Genomic DNA, 14632 nt, shown 5'->3' on the forward strand with positions numbered 1-14632 from the left:
ATGCTTGGCTGCCGCGCGGCGGAACTTGGTTGGCCATTCAGCGGCGCTCAACCTGACATTTCAGGCAAGAGCCAAATCTCCCTCGTCGGTCCTGCCAATTTCTCTTTCCTTCCCCCATTTCTCTCCTGCCAATCAACCTGAAACCATGTCTTCCTACAATCGCCTAGGTGAGTGCTTTTTCAAATATCCGTCACGATTACCTCTTGCACGATCACCGTCACTGTTGGATAAACGCTGCTGCTGTGTGTGTATTTGTTTACAGCGGGGCGGGCTTGTTGATAGGGAGACACCGTTGCTGGCTAAAACCGCACCGGGTCAACTCTCAGATTCCCTAGCCTTGAACTCACTCGAATCCAAAAGGGGGTGCCTCGGCGTGTGCTGTTCTGTTGCATCTTTTTTTCGAGACTCTTGGAAAATACTATCTCGGCCTCCTTGTTTGCTTTTGGCGTTTCTCTCTCCTCGTTGTGGCGGTAGCAGTGTGTTTGTTGCCCTGCGCTACTTCACTTTGCGCCGCATGCCATAAATCAACTATTGGTCTCATAGCGATCGCAATTTTATTGTCGCAGTACTGATGCAGCGCTTTCCAGACCCGTACGCAGACGATGGGAGTCATGCGCCTGCGATGAATCCTCACTATCCCAACGATCGGACGCCATCTCCCGGGCGGCCGTTACAACCCTATCAACATGAGACAGAATTCAGACCACTGCAGATGCCCTCCACGGACCAATTGCTGGATCAACCAACGGTGCGTCGTGCAATGAATGCAAATCTACTCAGCATGACACTGACTGTAGAAATCAGTACTCCGTCGAGGGAATCCACAACTCGTACGGCCACAATGAAAGATTCGAGCAAAACCCGCCTCAGACCTACCCAACACCACAAAACTATCCGCAAGAATATACACTGCATCCTGAAGAGCATCACGATGCCTACTACAATCAACCTTACGAGCCAACAGGCATTCCGCATGACGACTACGACTTGGCAAACTACCCTCCACAACAACCTTCCCCATATCAAGATGATCGAGTACCCATCCTGCAAGCAGATAATCCCTACGGCCCGGATCCCTCGTACAGTCCGAATCCCTTCGAGCCCCCCGAGTATATGCACGGGGACGATTATATTGCTGACGAAGCAGCGGCGCAACCCGAACCTTCTCACAGTCCGGCACCAATTCGACGTTGGAAGACGGTTAAGGAAGTTCAATTATTTCGTGGGAACTTAGTTCTAGACTGCCCCGTGCCCCCCAAACTGCTAAGTCAAGTGCCCCATGCTGAACCACCCGAGCGCGATGAATTCACCCATATGCGCTATTCTGCCGCGACTTGCGATCCCTCGGAATTCTACAACGATCGATTTACCTTGCGACAAAGCTTGTTTGCGAAACCAAGACATACCGAACTTTTCATCGTCATTACCATGTACAATGAAGATGAGTTTTTGTTTGCCCGTACATTGATTGGCGTGTTCAAAAATATCGAGTATATGTGTTCGCGAACCAATAGCAAAACCTGGGGCAAAGATGCATGGAAAAAGATCGTCGTTTGTGTCATTAGTGATGGGCGTGCTAAAATCAACCCTCGCACACGCGCTGTGTTGGCTGCTCTGGGAGTATATCAGGACGGTATTGCAAAACAGCAAGTCAATGGCAAGGACGTTACCGCTCATATCTACGAATACACCACTCAGCTGGCATTAGGGCTGAAAGGTACGCAAGTCTCGATCAAGGGTCGCTCGGCCACCCCAGTACAAATGGTATTCTGTTTGAAGGAGAAAAATCAGAAGAAAATCAATTCCCATCGCTGGTTTTTCCAGGCTTTCGGTCGTGTCCTTGATCCCAACATTTGTGTCTTGCTTGATGCTGGTACGCGACCGGGTCGGGACTCCATATATCATCTCTGGCGAGCTTTTGATTTGGAGCCAATGTGCGGTGGTGCTTGCGGCGAGATCAAGGTTATGTTGGACCGTGGAAAAAACCTCATTAATCCGTTGGTTGCCGCCCAAAATTTTGAGTACAAAATGAGCAATATCCTGGATAAACCTTTGGAATCGGCCTTTGGTTTCATTTCCGTCTTACCTGGTGCGTTCTCAGCCTATCGATTTGTTGCCCTACAAAACGACAAAACCGGCCAGGGACCCCTCGAGAAATACTTTGCTGGTGAGAAGATGCACGGTGCCAATGCTGGTATTTTCACGGCAAACATGTATCTCGCAGAAGATCGTATTCTGTGCTTTGAAATCGTGGCAAAGCGCAACTGTCGCTGGATTCTCTCCTATGTCAAATCTTCCACGGGAGAGACCGACGTGCCTGATCGCATGGCTGAATTCATTCTTCAGCGTCGTCGATGGTTGAACGGAAGTTTCTTCGCTGCCGTTTATGGAATTGTTCATTTCTATCAAATCGGACGCAGCAGTCACAGCTTCATGCGACAGTTCATGCTTATCTTTGAATTCTTTTACCAGACCATTAACATGCTGTTTGCTTGGTTCGCAATTGGCAACTTCTTCCTTGTTTTCCATATTCTTACGCAGTCTCTGGGTGCCACCGACCTGTTGGGTACAGCTGGAACCGTCCTCGGCGTTGTTTTCGAGTGGATTTATCTCTGTACTTTGGTAGCCTGTTTCGTTCTGTCGCTTGGCAACCGTCCGCAAGGCTCAAACAAATTTTACATGACAATGGTCTGGTTCTGGGTTATCGTCATGATCTATTTAACGTTTGCAGCCATCTTCATCACTGTCAAATCCATCGAGATTCAAGTTGCCGAGAAGGGGTTTACATTTAGTGACCTATTCACTAACAACGAATTCTTCACTATCATTATATCGCTTGCATCCACATACGTCATGTGGTTTGTTGCATCGTTGATATTCTTCGATCCATGGCACATGTTTACTTGTGTAAGTTTTTTCTTTTTTATTTTCACTTTGCCATACGTTCTGGCTCATGGCTAATTACGAACAGTTTATCCAATATATTCTGCTTACGCCCACATATACTAATGTGCTGAACGTATATGCTTTTTGTAACACGCACGATGTCACCTGGGGTACAAAAGGAGACGACAAAGCTGAAAAGCTGCCTTCTGCCACCGTTAAACCTGGTGGAAAAGTCGACGTCAGCATCCCACAGGATGGAGGTGATCTGAATGCACAATATGACCTTGAGCTAGCAGCATTCGCAACTAAGCCACCAAAGGAGGTTCGTTCAGTTTCTGAAGCTGAGAAACAAGAAGACTATTACAAGGGGTTCCGAAGTGGTGTCGTGCTGGTGTGGATTTTTTGCAATTTTGCCCTTTGCGCTGTTGTCTTGAGTACAGCTGGATTAGAGGATTTTAATTCGAGCAGCGATCAGTCTGCTACTGAGAGCAAGCGGGCTGATATCTACATGTCGGTTATTCTGTGGAGTGTTGCCGGTTTGTCATTTATCAAGTTTTTGGGGGCAATGTGGTTCTTGGTTGTACGCATGGTAAGTCGACTGATCTTTCCTCTTTCTATTGCCCGGAGAAGTGCATCAGCTAACGAAGACATTTGCAGTTCCGCGGCGTTTAGAAGATGAGAGGTGTTACGATTCCGAAATGTATTGATACATTTCTTATGACGTACCTTGTCAATTTTTATATCGATGAAAGCGGAGTATTTGAGAGGTTTCACCCACAACTACGATGGGTTGTATCAGGCCATTTCATTTTCCTACCTTGCAAGGATTTTCATCTTGGTTTCCACTTCTATGATTTCATGATGAATGTGAAACAACACGGTTAAGGTACTTGATTTGTCGGGTTTGATTCTCAGTGAACCAATTCGATTGATGATATTGATACTTTTATGCTATGCTGTTGGAATTTTTGCATCTGTCTAATACCCATCCTTTGGTTTCTGGGTTTCTGTTTGCGTACCAGGGTTATGTTGGACTTTGTTCTATTCAAGGCGCTATGTATGGTTAGGTAGATTGTTTAATGTTTGTTTAATTATACAGTTTACTTTTAATGCCTCTGGAGCTGTTTATAATTTTGGGATATGTTCATTACCAGATAAGTAGAGTATGATATGGGTGTCTACAAATATCCCATTCATTTCCAAGATTGTTCGAGGTCGCTGCCATGGGTTCAAGATTTATGCCATCATTATTTGTTATTATAAATATATATATACAATATAGAGAAACCGATCTGCCTCATACATGGTTTTTGGACTCTACACACAGGGCTATTCCGCCGAGAACCAGAAACATACCGAGCCACGTTTCCCTGGCAATCCCCTTTCTTTCCACGTACCATTCTCCCAGAACTGTGAATAGGAACGCCATGGAATTCGAGATTGGGACGGTGAGAGAGAGCTCTAAAACCGTAAAGATATTAGTCTATCTTTTCTTATCTCCGTAATAGGAATAGGGATGGGTGGATAGAGGAGGCTTGTGAAGACATACCGTGTTTTCCAACCAACAAGAAAAACCATACGCTGCCAGTCAAATTCACCACGAGCGGAATCGCATAGGCCGGTGTTCGTAGCAGATTGACAACCGTCCAGAATAACGTCTTTATTTTCTGTTTGAGCGCGAATCTTCCTCCTCCGCGTCTTTGTTGCTGTTGCTGTTGCGCCGAGATAGAGTCATTATCAATGGCGGGAGCCCGTCTTGAGTCTTCTTGTCTCTTATTGAAATCCACGGCTGCGCGGCGTATGAATGGCGTCGTAAAGCCCCAGGCGATGCCGACGAGGATGAAGGAGAGGATGTAGTTGAATGCGGAGGGGGCGGGTTCGGCAGGGGGAGTTTCGGGGTCCATTGTCAGAAGGATGCGGTGGGCTTCATTCAACGGAGGGTCGGATTGAATGTATATATAGATGAGTCTATATATCAATGACTCGAATGGCCGTGTGTTGCAAATGTTGAATGTTGATTCGGTGTTGTTGTTGCTGCTGTGAGAGCAATATCACGAGCTAGGACGCTTTACCCAAAACGGGGTAGCGGCATCAATGATCAATCATGCCAGAAAAAGTACGTACAACGGAAAATTCCACATGAACTTAACAAATGCCACTGAATAATATGCACTGAAAGAAAGATTCTCATGCATTTTGAAATTATCCAATGCGCTTAGCCCGCTCGTTATCCTGGATAACAGGGAGTTTGCCTGATTGCATCTCATTGTAGCAAAAGTGGGCCGTATATTCTTCTGCCGTCTACATTTATCTACAGCGTCAATATTTCGCAACAGACACAACCTGCCCTGGGCGAATTGACATACCGAACCAATCCTGGAGCAGCGAGGGAAGATACAAAACGAAAAATCAATATGTCCGCATCCTTCCCCCCGGACACATTACATTTTCCTCCATTGTCTCGTCCCTTCTTGGACCCTTATCTTCCTCCGCTCTCCGACGACAAGCATAATGATACAGCAACTGAGCGAGAAGAAAAGAAAGAAAACGGGCTTTCTCGTCCCTTTACGACACTTACGTTTGCCACATCTCTTGATTCTTCGCTCTCATTAGCGCCAGGCGTGCGCACTATATTGTCTGGCCCGCATTCAAAAGCCATGACGCACTACCTCCGCTTCCGCCATGATGCCATCCTCATCGGCGTTGGGACTGCGAACGCTGATGACCCCGGTCTAAACTGTCGAATTGAAGGCGCAGGTGGGTATGAGGAAGTGATTCATGCCGATGCTGCCGATGCACCGCAGAAAGAGGACGCTCCATCCGATCCTGAGATTCAAGATGTAATGAAAGCCGTTGCTGGGGACCAGGCTTCATCAAAACAGATGCATTTATTTCAAAGCCATGCCGACCGAATATCAGATGAACAAACCGCCGCGGATACTGAGAGAATACGAAGACAGCAAGGAATGCTACACCAGCCACGACCTATAGTTGTCGACCCAAAAGCTCGGTGGGTTCTACACGAACATTCCAAGATCATTCAACTGGTGAGACAGGGCAAGGGCAAGGCACCTTTGGTATTAATTTCGAAAACAACTACTCCGCCTCAGAGAACACGAGCTCTTCTGGAGAAATATGGAGGAAAGTATATTGCTCTAGATACGGTGGAGAGCCCTGATGATGATAATAATAATAATGATGGTGTTCCTCGTCAGCATTTCGATTGGAACGCTATTCTGGACGTGCTCTACACACAGGAAAAGATAACTAGTCTGATGATTGAGGGCGGCGGGTCGATTATTAATTCGCTGCTTTCTGAACAGCGATATAGCGGTCTCATTGACTCGGTTATCGTGACTATTGCGCCCACATGGCTAGGGCAAGGGGGCGTGGTAGTTTCACCTAACAGACGCGTTGATGAGGACGGATATGCGATTCCGGCTTCGAGACTAACGGATGTTAAGTGGTGTCCGTTTGGTGAAGATGTTGTTCTGTGTGGGAGGATTTCGAAGACTTGATCGATTGTATTTCATGCCTTGCATTCTTACTTCATTTGTACGTATGCCAACGTGAAGGACAAAGAGGTTCTGTTTATAGAAAAATATGCCCTAATCAAACGCTTCAGTGTAACAAAAAGTAGCGCGCTCCTAAAACCACATTAAAATGACAACAGATACAATCCACCCATCCATCCATGCCTAGTTATATCGTCAAAAACAATCAAACGCCATAAGAAAATCCTTCTCACTCCCATTGGTTCTTATTCAAAGCCATCAGACCACTGGATAGCGCCTTCTGCTTCAAGAGAGCTGCAGTGGCAGCAGATTTACCAAGGCGGTCTCCTAACCTCAGTTCGCGTTCCCTTTCGCGTTCCCGTGCCGCTGTGTAATAGTTCACAGCGCCCTTTGTCGTAGAAACAGCAGGTCGGGCACCAGCGGCGGGCTTTTGGGTACGTGTTGTTGAGAACGATGTGTCGCTGGATGTTGACGACGAGGACGTTGTCGATCGACGGAATAGCGCTGGTGGTCGGAATCCCACATGGGACAAAGAATCCAAACCAGTCATAAAGGCGGACTTGGTGTTGGCGGAAGCAGAGTTGGATGATGCGGCTCGTTTAAGAGCCAGACGGTCAACAACACGGCCACGTGTGCGGCGTGGGTTTGGCGGAATAGCAAACCCTTCTGCCGACATTCTCTTCTCGGGCTCTGTAGTGCTGTCGTCGTCATCAGAAGCGCCTTTATCGGTGTCATAGACAATATCTTGCTCTATGGACGCATCTTCGTGGAACGAATCATATTCCGGCGTTGCCGTTAAGAAGGATAATGTTTCTCGGATCTCTGATAAGGAAGATGGTTTGCGTGAGACAGAAGCTGCGGTACGTCGGAGATGTGGCGGAGGCCGATTATTAACATCTTCAGGAGCAGGTTGGAGAGGACGTTTTCTTTTGTGTGAAGTGTTGCCCGAGTCATGAGCGGCTGGCAATGTTTCGCCTTGAATACCCTGAGAAGAGACTTCCTGCGAATCAGCAGCACTTTGAAACTCAAAGTCCATGTCATCATCGTCCCGGTCTTCCAGAGTCTTGAAAAATGCTTCTTTCTTTGGATTCTTGGCAATCTCGTTGACCTTTTCATCAGCAAGCAATGCCTTACGCATTTTGGCGAATTCGCGCTGCTTTTCCCTTCGTCTAGCCGCGCGCTCGTCATCTGAGTCGTCCAAGTCGAAATCATTGTCCGCTCCACGTCTACGTCTGAGAGCTCCAGTTGTGATGTCTTTCATAATCCTGGATACTTCCTTCTCATCCACGGCTCGTTGGTGATTTCTGTCGGGGTTATGGTTAGTTGACTCAGTAAATTTCATCTGCAGTCACACCACTTACGCATTTAATGCCGCTAATTCCTTCTCATCAACAACTTCATTACTGTCATCGTTGATCATTTCCCTATCAAATTCGTCTTCGTTCCCATTTTCATCGTCACTTGCACCACCCAGGCCGGCATATTCATCTTCAGATTCTTCGGCAGCTTCATCGACGTGCTCCTTTGCCTTGCTGTTCATTTTATCAAATGGAACAGCCGACTTGGATTTACGCTTGCCAGACTTCTTCATCACATCAAACGCGCTAGCTTTGATCTCAAAGTCCCCGTCTTCGTCATCTGACAATTGGGCAGGTCGGCCTCGCTGAAGACGATTCTTTCTGTGCATAGTGGGAGATGCAATATCCCTCTCCGGTAGAATAACTGTATCAATGGTGGAGGCCGGGGGATCAATAAACCGTTTAGACTGGTCAAATGGAGTGAGTGTAAAACCTGCGTCTTGCGTGGGCTCCGGAAACTGTGAAGCCTGAGACCAATTCGGAGCTGGAGACTCTGAAACACGAGCGTTAGATTGCGTATAACTAGCAAGTAAGTCAATTGATTCTCGGCGCTGCTCTTGGCTGTCTTTGACCATCACCTGAGAATCAATGACCATGCCTTGGAAGTTTGACAATCCGGGGTCTGGAAGACTTTGAATAGCGCTGAAAGAGTCTTCGCCATCCGACTGGTTCTCCCCAATCGTTCCAGCGAACGCCTGCGTGAGACCCATCGTAAACGAGGATGTTTCAGCCACGTCAGGAAAGTGTGGCCGTTGGGCAGAACCAGATGACAAGGCAACAGATCGTGCTGGCGTTTTGATTTCCTGCAGCGACGTGGCGGGCTCTTTGCCATTCACTTCATCTTGCTCGTCTTCATCGTCACTGAGAACTCTTGTGCGGCGTTTTCGTCGCACGCCCCGAGCCACATCTTCCTCGTCTTCTTGCATTTCAATTTCTATCTCTTCGTCCTCTGATTCTGCAGTTTCATCTGCTTCATTGTGGATCAATTCATCGAGTTTGTGGTGCGAAGCTTCTTCTTCTTCTTCCTCTTCGCTATCTTCACCCTCTGTATCTGACTCACCGACCTCGTCCTCTTCATCTTCTTCCTCTTCAGAGCCCGAATAGTCATAGTCTTCTTCGTCACTTTCAGACTCAACAACTCCAGACTTTTTCTCCCGAGCAGCCTTTTCCTGCCGAGCGATTTCCTCGGCATCCTTTCTAGCTTTTTCTACTAGATCTTCGACTTCCCCTTCCATTGCTTCTCGTTCTTCCGCTGTTTCGATATAAACACCCCTAGCACGTAGCTCTTCTATTTTCTCTTGTCTTTCTTGGCGTGCCTGCTCTCTAGCCTTCCAGAGCAATGACGCGGATAGTTCGGCATGATTTATTGACTTTGTGCGGCGTGTAGGCGACGATACGCGAGCCAGCATTTTCTGCGTTAGAGCTGATCGACTCTCATGTGAGTTCTTTGACCGAACATTCTCAAATATGGAGAGCTGGCGGCATTTCCCGGGCGAGGTAACAACTTCTAGTTCATCGTCTGATGCTTCTTGCTGATACCTGGCAACGTCTTGGCGAGATAGTCGGACATTAACGGTTGGCCTATTTAATATCTGAGGTCGGGCGTTGGCTGTGGTAGCATTAGGTCCTGAAATAGCGGTAGCTTGACGAGACGACGCAATCTGTGACTGCAATTCCTCCATAGTTGGCAGATAAGGTCCCTCCTCCTCCGAAGAGGCTACTGCATTTTGGGCTTTATTGGACTGATCATTGAGACTAACTCGCACCGGTGATGTTGCAGGCGTCCCTTTCTCTTTAATCCCTTCGCCATCCGATGAAATGGTTGAGCTTGAAGCTATTGAAGATTTTGAAGAATTCGTGATATTGGTGGTTTGCGCAGAGGTATCTGCACGCTGACCATAATTTTTAAATTGGTCGAGAAAGCTATCCATGGTGATTTTGCGTTTTGTTCGCGCCTCGTGGGTGAGTTGCATGTTTCGGCTTATTCGTTGAGTCTCTCGATTCATCTCTTCCAAAGCTTTCTTGCTTGCCTTGCGGGTAGGTCGGGATTGTTGCGTCATTTTCCGTGCGCTTCCTATATCTTCCTCACTGTCCTCACTAGCCATAATATCGGAGTTGAACTGCTCCGCCTTTTCTGCTCTGGCAGCTTTCTTCTCTGACTCAATTCTCTCCTTCTCCTTGCGTTCCTTACGTTTTTTCTCAACTAGAGCACGAAGACGCGAATTCTCGGTTTCGGTTATTGGCTCATCATTTTCCACCTCCGATTCTGAGTTATTGTCTTGCTCCATAAATAAAGGAGATTCGGAACGCTCTCTCGAAGACTCGTTTTTTTCGGACGAAACACCAGGTCCGCGTTCTTTCTTTTGAAGCAAGTGCCGTCGAGATAAAATGGCAGAAGGAACATCATCATCTTCTGACGATTGATCTTCGTCTGCCACCGGCGCAGCATCCGCAGACGGTGCATGTAGCCTTCTCGCTACTCTCTCGTAAGCTGTCTCTGGATTTTGAACCGGGCTAGGCCGTGATGCCTTCCCATTCTCGTCATGACCCTGCATTCGAGCAGCCATCCGACCTCGGGGAGCAAAGATCACATCATCTTCGTCCTCGTCATCGTCTTCTGGCTCAACAGTAGGAGCGGTTTTGTTCTTTGAGAAGTCGAAGGTAGGTTTCGAGAGCATTGGTCGGTGTGCCACAGATGTAGTATTCTCTGGTTCTGAGTCGTCGTCAAAGGCTGCCAGCATCGCTTTGATTTTTTGACCCGGAGTGAGCATCTGTGCTGGCGAACCAGCCGTGGGCTCCAGACGCGTCGAGCGCGGAGTGGATGGAGCAGACATAATTCTATAACACACTGTCTAATGTTGTTTGTTGTAATAAATAGCGGTAATCGTTAGTTAATTTCCATAGTTGATTCGGGGTAGGAGAGAATAATATGTCGTCTTCTTAAATGTGCAGAGAATGGGTGAGTGCTTCCGCCTGCTTCAGTTATGCTTAACGCGGCCGCGCCGACGCGTTGTTATCGGCGCGACCTCTTTAGATTGCAGGTCACGTGCTGATAAGACGGCTATCAATCGATAAATGTGAGGCGCGAATAGTTAAACTACTTAGCCAAGGTGGACACGGTCATCAATAAATGAACTTTGTTGTACTATTAATTAGCTACTTACACCCCAAACCCGGATTTGATGCATTGTATGGAGGCTAGAGTAAGGATAGAAAATAAAAACAGTACTCTCGAGCGCCATCAAAACTCCTGCTTTTACCATGCCGGGCCGCTATTTGAATACGAAAGAACTGCCAATATACAGCGAATCAAAGCCAGAAAAGCAATTTAAATAGTAGTATCCAATGTGAGACTAGCACCGTGGAAGCCTCCCAAGTGAAACGCACTATGATGACTGCTTGTCAATAATGGCTGCAGAATATTCGACGGGTGGTATGACCTTCGAAGTTTCGAAGCACGACAATCCAGGACAAGGACATCAACCGGCGTGACACAAAGATAAATTAAATGCCAAGATCGATATCTAAGTCTAGATCCAGAGCAGCAATGTTATCATCATCCATATTCCGATGACGAATGACGGCAATTCCTTTTGGTTTAGATTGGCTTTTCGAAGGTGTACTGCTAAGTTGAGGTGTGGCAGGAGATTCGGTCGTCGTAGCTGGTGTGCCATTTTCCAGATCTGCAGAGCCATCTTTATTGGGCGTCGCCTGTGGGCCTGAATTTACATCGTGATAGGTCTTCGCACGAGTCCTCACACGAGCAAAAGGATCAGCAGGGGCTTCTCCGCGAGCCACAGCTGCTGCATTCTTGCGGTTCAAGCGTCGTTCTTCAAGTTGTGCACGACGAACATTTTCACTATTAAGTTTCTGATTCCGACGATTAAGCTCGGCAAGCCGCTGTTCGGGAGTTTGCTGCTTCTCAGGGCGAGATTTATGGTGTGCTCCGTTGAATGCCAGTTTCGACGTAGTCTCCTTCGCAAGTTGTGCTTGTAAATCAGCCACCTCATCGTCATTTCCTTCTGCGATAGCTTGGTTCAACTTCTTTTCCAGCTCAAAGCGCCTTAGAAGTTTCTCGTTTGCATTATCAGCTCCTTGCTTCTTCAACTTCTCTTCGAGCTCCTCTCGAGTGAACTTGTAATTTATAAGGTTGTTGATATCAACGACTTTGGCAGTCAACTTAGATTTTGTGGGTATCTTGCAATCTTCAACCACCATTGTCTGGCGCCAACGGTTGAACTCGGCCTTTTTAAACAAGAGTAATAATGTCAGTAGGCGTCAAAAGAGAAAGACATGGCTAAAGCAATTGATACGGACCTCTGTGAAGGGAGAGTCTGAGCATTGGATGAATGGGAACTCGCGCTCAGCCTTTCCATGAGCGAGAACAGCATATTGGTCTGTAACATAGGTACGGCCGGTTGCTCCTTCAATCGCATATGGACGTCCTTTGTTAAATCCTACGAATAGTCAGAAATGAATTGACACTATGCAGTGAAGTATGATATACCTTTAATGATGCAGACACGGTATTCATTTTGACCCGTTTCCCGGTTGGGACCAATGTTAACTCGTGTGAAGCAATTGGTGAGAGATGGCACGAAGGTAGGATGGAAACAAACGCTGGCAAAGTTGGTACGGCCAACACGAACTCGTTGAATATCCTTCAACTCGACAGGAGGGTCGTCTTTGGGAACATCTGGTTGCTTTGGTGGAGTGCGGCGTAATTTGTCCTCATATTCAATCTCGCTCTCGCCTTCTGCGTCAGTCTCTGAGTATGCACCCTCTTCATGAGAAGAGCTGCGACCTCGGGTTTGTCTCGAGTCCGCATCTCGACGACGTTGCTCATCACGCTTGCCTTTCTGCTCTCGTTGTCGCTTGTATGCCTCGATTGCATCGGAAGTCTCACCCACTCGGCGTCCTCCTAATGTTGTCTTCTGTCGGGAGCTCTTGCGCTGGCCTTCTTCTAACTCGGCGTTGCTAGCTTTGCGTTTAGATCTGGATTCGGAGCGTGCTTGTTCACGCTCGCGAGAAGCTAGAAGACGACGCAGAACAAGATCCTGGTTATGACGATCGACTTGCTGGGAACGCTCAGACAGGATTTGTTCGCGTTCGATTTCCGGGAGACTCATAATCTCTTTCTTGTCGTTGGCTGAGTAGTAGAGTTTTTCATAGGGGAAAATGGGTCCATCGCCGTCAATTTGCACATTTGCGTCGTCGGGTTCAGACTCTGACATGCTGGCAGAGCGCTCTGAGGCGAGGGATTCAGCTGCAGACCTGCCGTTTGCAGCGAAGGTAATGATTAGAAGACATTAAAAAAAAAGAAAATGAACAGTGATTCGTTAACATGGACAGTCCTTACAGTTCTCCTTCATCGTCAGATTCCGCTCTCTTTTGCTTCCTTGGCCGCCTGGTTGGCTTCGAAGCCTTGACTGACTTTGCGACACCTTTGCGAGCCATATCCTTTGATTTTTCGGGGAGGGAAGTTTTGACGTCCTCGGAGACAGGGGATTGAGGAGAGGCAGAGGCGTGTTTGGTTTGCGGGGGGACATTCTCCTCGTCAGAGGAATCGCCCGCCAGGGCAAGCAGGTCGTCGTCTAAACTCGCCATTTCGAGCAGAATATGGCGGCCTCAGGTACCACAAACAGGCAGACTGTGAAGAAGGCGCCTGTGCGATTCGCGAACAGCAGCGGGAAGTCGCGATATGGCGTTTAGGTGTCCTATCGAGCTCACACGAAAGAAGCAGGCGAAAAACAAAAGAAAAAAAAAGAAGACAGCACGTAAACAAGACAAATAATTCCTAGATAGCAAAATATTGCGATATAATGGGCGGCAGCGGTGGCAAAAGGGGGCAGATGGCCTAGATGACACGCATTGCACAGAGAGACAAGAAAGTTGCCGCCATTCACTGCGGCGTTTTGACTCGGCTGGCCAGGCCAGTTACGGCAAGTACCCACCGCCCGCGCCAATGGGAATTGGCAACTGCCGGAGCTGAGCCGCCACCGCAACGCATCCAAGTAAACTCATCATTGGCCGTCTCTGTCAATAGAGCTATTGTTTCAAGCATGCGAGCACTCAATTCAATGAGGCTGCGCCCTCTGGCACGCCCTCGCAGGGCTGTGTCCCTTGAAACGCCATTGTACCTGGACTTCCTAGCTCCGATCACCCTCGGCCAGTCGTCTCGCCGAAGCTTCTTTTTCAGTACCAAGACCTCTACGAATGACTCCCACCAGCCCGATGAACGAAGTAACTCCGGCAACCCGTCCGCAAAGCCTCGATACACCCTCAGTAAATCACAGCGAGAGTACCTCGACAGTGCCTTGCGAGTCAACCAGGCTGGCGAGCTAGCTGCCACGCTAATATATGCCGCCCAGAAGCCTCCTGTCGTGCGATCGCATCCTCACCTACGACAACTAATGAAGCACATGTATGACCAGGAAGCCGTTCACCTCTCCAATTTCAATCACCTCGTTGCCAAGCATCAAGTGCGGCCCACAGCTATGTATCCGATCTGGGAGGTCGCTGCTACGTTTCTGGGTTGGTCGACAGCTGTCATGGGCCGTGAGGCGGCGATGGCATGCACCGAGGCAGTCGAGACAGAAATAGGGTCGCACTATAACGAGCAGGTCAGCACGATTATGGGATGGATGAAGGAGGCCGAACAACGTGGTGAGGAGGTGGACGATGAACTCAAGGACTTGTTGGCTTTGCTTAGAAAAACGCGTGATGAAGAGTTAGAACATCTGGACCATGCGGTTGAAAACGACTCCAAAGAGGCGAAACCGTACGACCCTTTGGTGAACGTTATTCGCTCTGGGTGCAGAGCAGCCATTAATATAAGCGAGCGAATTTGAGTTCGCTCTGTGTGTTCCTTTG

The 14632-nt window shown here is 48.0% G+C and overlaps 6 protein-coding genes across 6 annotated transcripts; 3 read left to right on the forward strand and 3 right to left on the reverse strand.

Annotated features, from left to right (window-relative positions):
* Positions 1–145: 145 nt before the first annotated feature.
* UA08_02358 (Chitin synthase C) lies at positions 146–3558 on the forward strand (the record flags this gene model as incomplete). The annotated part of the gene is made up of 5 exons (XM_020264391.1): positions 146–167; positions 588–748; positions 805–2907; positions 2972–3475; positions 3544–3558. 5 exons carry the CDS (start codon positions 146–148, stop codon positions 3556–3558), a joined length of 2805 nt encoding a protein of 934 aa, XP_020121877.1.
* Positions 3559–3931: 373 nt separating this feature from the next.
* UA08_02359 (hypothetical protein) lies at positions 3932–4790 on the reverse strand (the record flags this gene model as incomplete). Its single annotated transcript, XM_020264392.1, has 3 exons — positions 3932–3939; positions 4243–4347; positions 4436–4790. 3 exons carry the CDS (start codon positions 4788–4790, stop codon positions 3932–3934), a joined length of 468 nt encoding a protein of 155 aa, XP_020121886.1.
* Positions 4791–5300: 510 nt separating this feature from the next.
* On the forward strand, positions 5301–6404 carry UA08_02360 (hypothetical protein; the record flags this gene model as incomplete). Its single annotated transcript, XM_020264394.1, has 1 exon — positions 5301–6404. The coding sequence occupies one exon, from the start codon at positions 5301–5303 to the stop codon at positions 6402–6404; it is 1104 nt and encodes a 367-aa protein (XP_020121885.1).
* Positions 6405–6630: 226 nt separating this feature from the next.
* Positions 6631–10593, reverse strand: UA08_02361 (hypothetical protein; the record flags this gene model as incomplete). The annotated part of the gene is made up of 2 exons (XM_020264395.1): positions 6631–7705; positions 7763–10593. 2 exons carry the CDS (start codon positions 10591–10593, stop codon positions 6631–6633), a joined length of 3906 nt encoding a protein of 1301 aa, XP_020122234.1.
* Positions 10594–11263: 670 nt separating this feature from the next.
* UA08_02362 (hypothetical protein) lies at positions 11264–13366 on the reverse strand (the record flags this gene model as incomplete). Its single annotated transcript, XM_020264396.1, has 4 exons — positions 11264–12004; positions 12077–12216; positions 12267–13033; positions 13119–13366. The coding sequence occupies 4 exons, from the start codon at positions 13364–13366 to the stop codon at positions 11264–11266; spliced, it is 1896 nt and encodes a 631-aa protein (XP_020122235.1).
* A 254-nt stretch (positions 13367–13620) lies between these two features.
* On the forward strand, positions 13621–14610 carry UA08_02363 (hypothetical protein; the record flags this gene model as incomplete). Its single annotated transcript, XM_020264397.1, has 1 exon — positions 13621–14610. One exon carries the CDS (start codon positions 13621–13623, stop codon positions 14608–14610), a length of 990 nt encoding a protein of 329 aa, XP_020122232.1.
* Positions 14611–14632: the final 22 nt, after the last annotated feature.

Source organism: Talaromyces atroroseus (assembly GCF_001907595.1).
Source record: "Talaromyces atroroseus strain IBT 11181 chromosome Unknown scaffold_2, whole genome shotgun sequence".
In the NCBI taxonomy this organism is placed as follows: domain Eukaryota; kingdom Fungi; phylum Ascomycota; class Eurotiomycetes; order Eurotiales; family Trichocomaceae; genus Talaromyces; species Talaromyces atroroseus.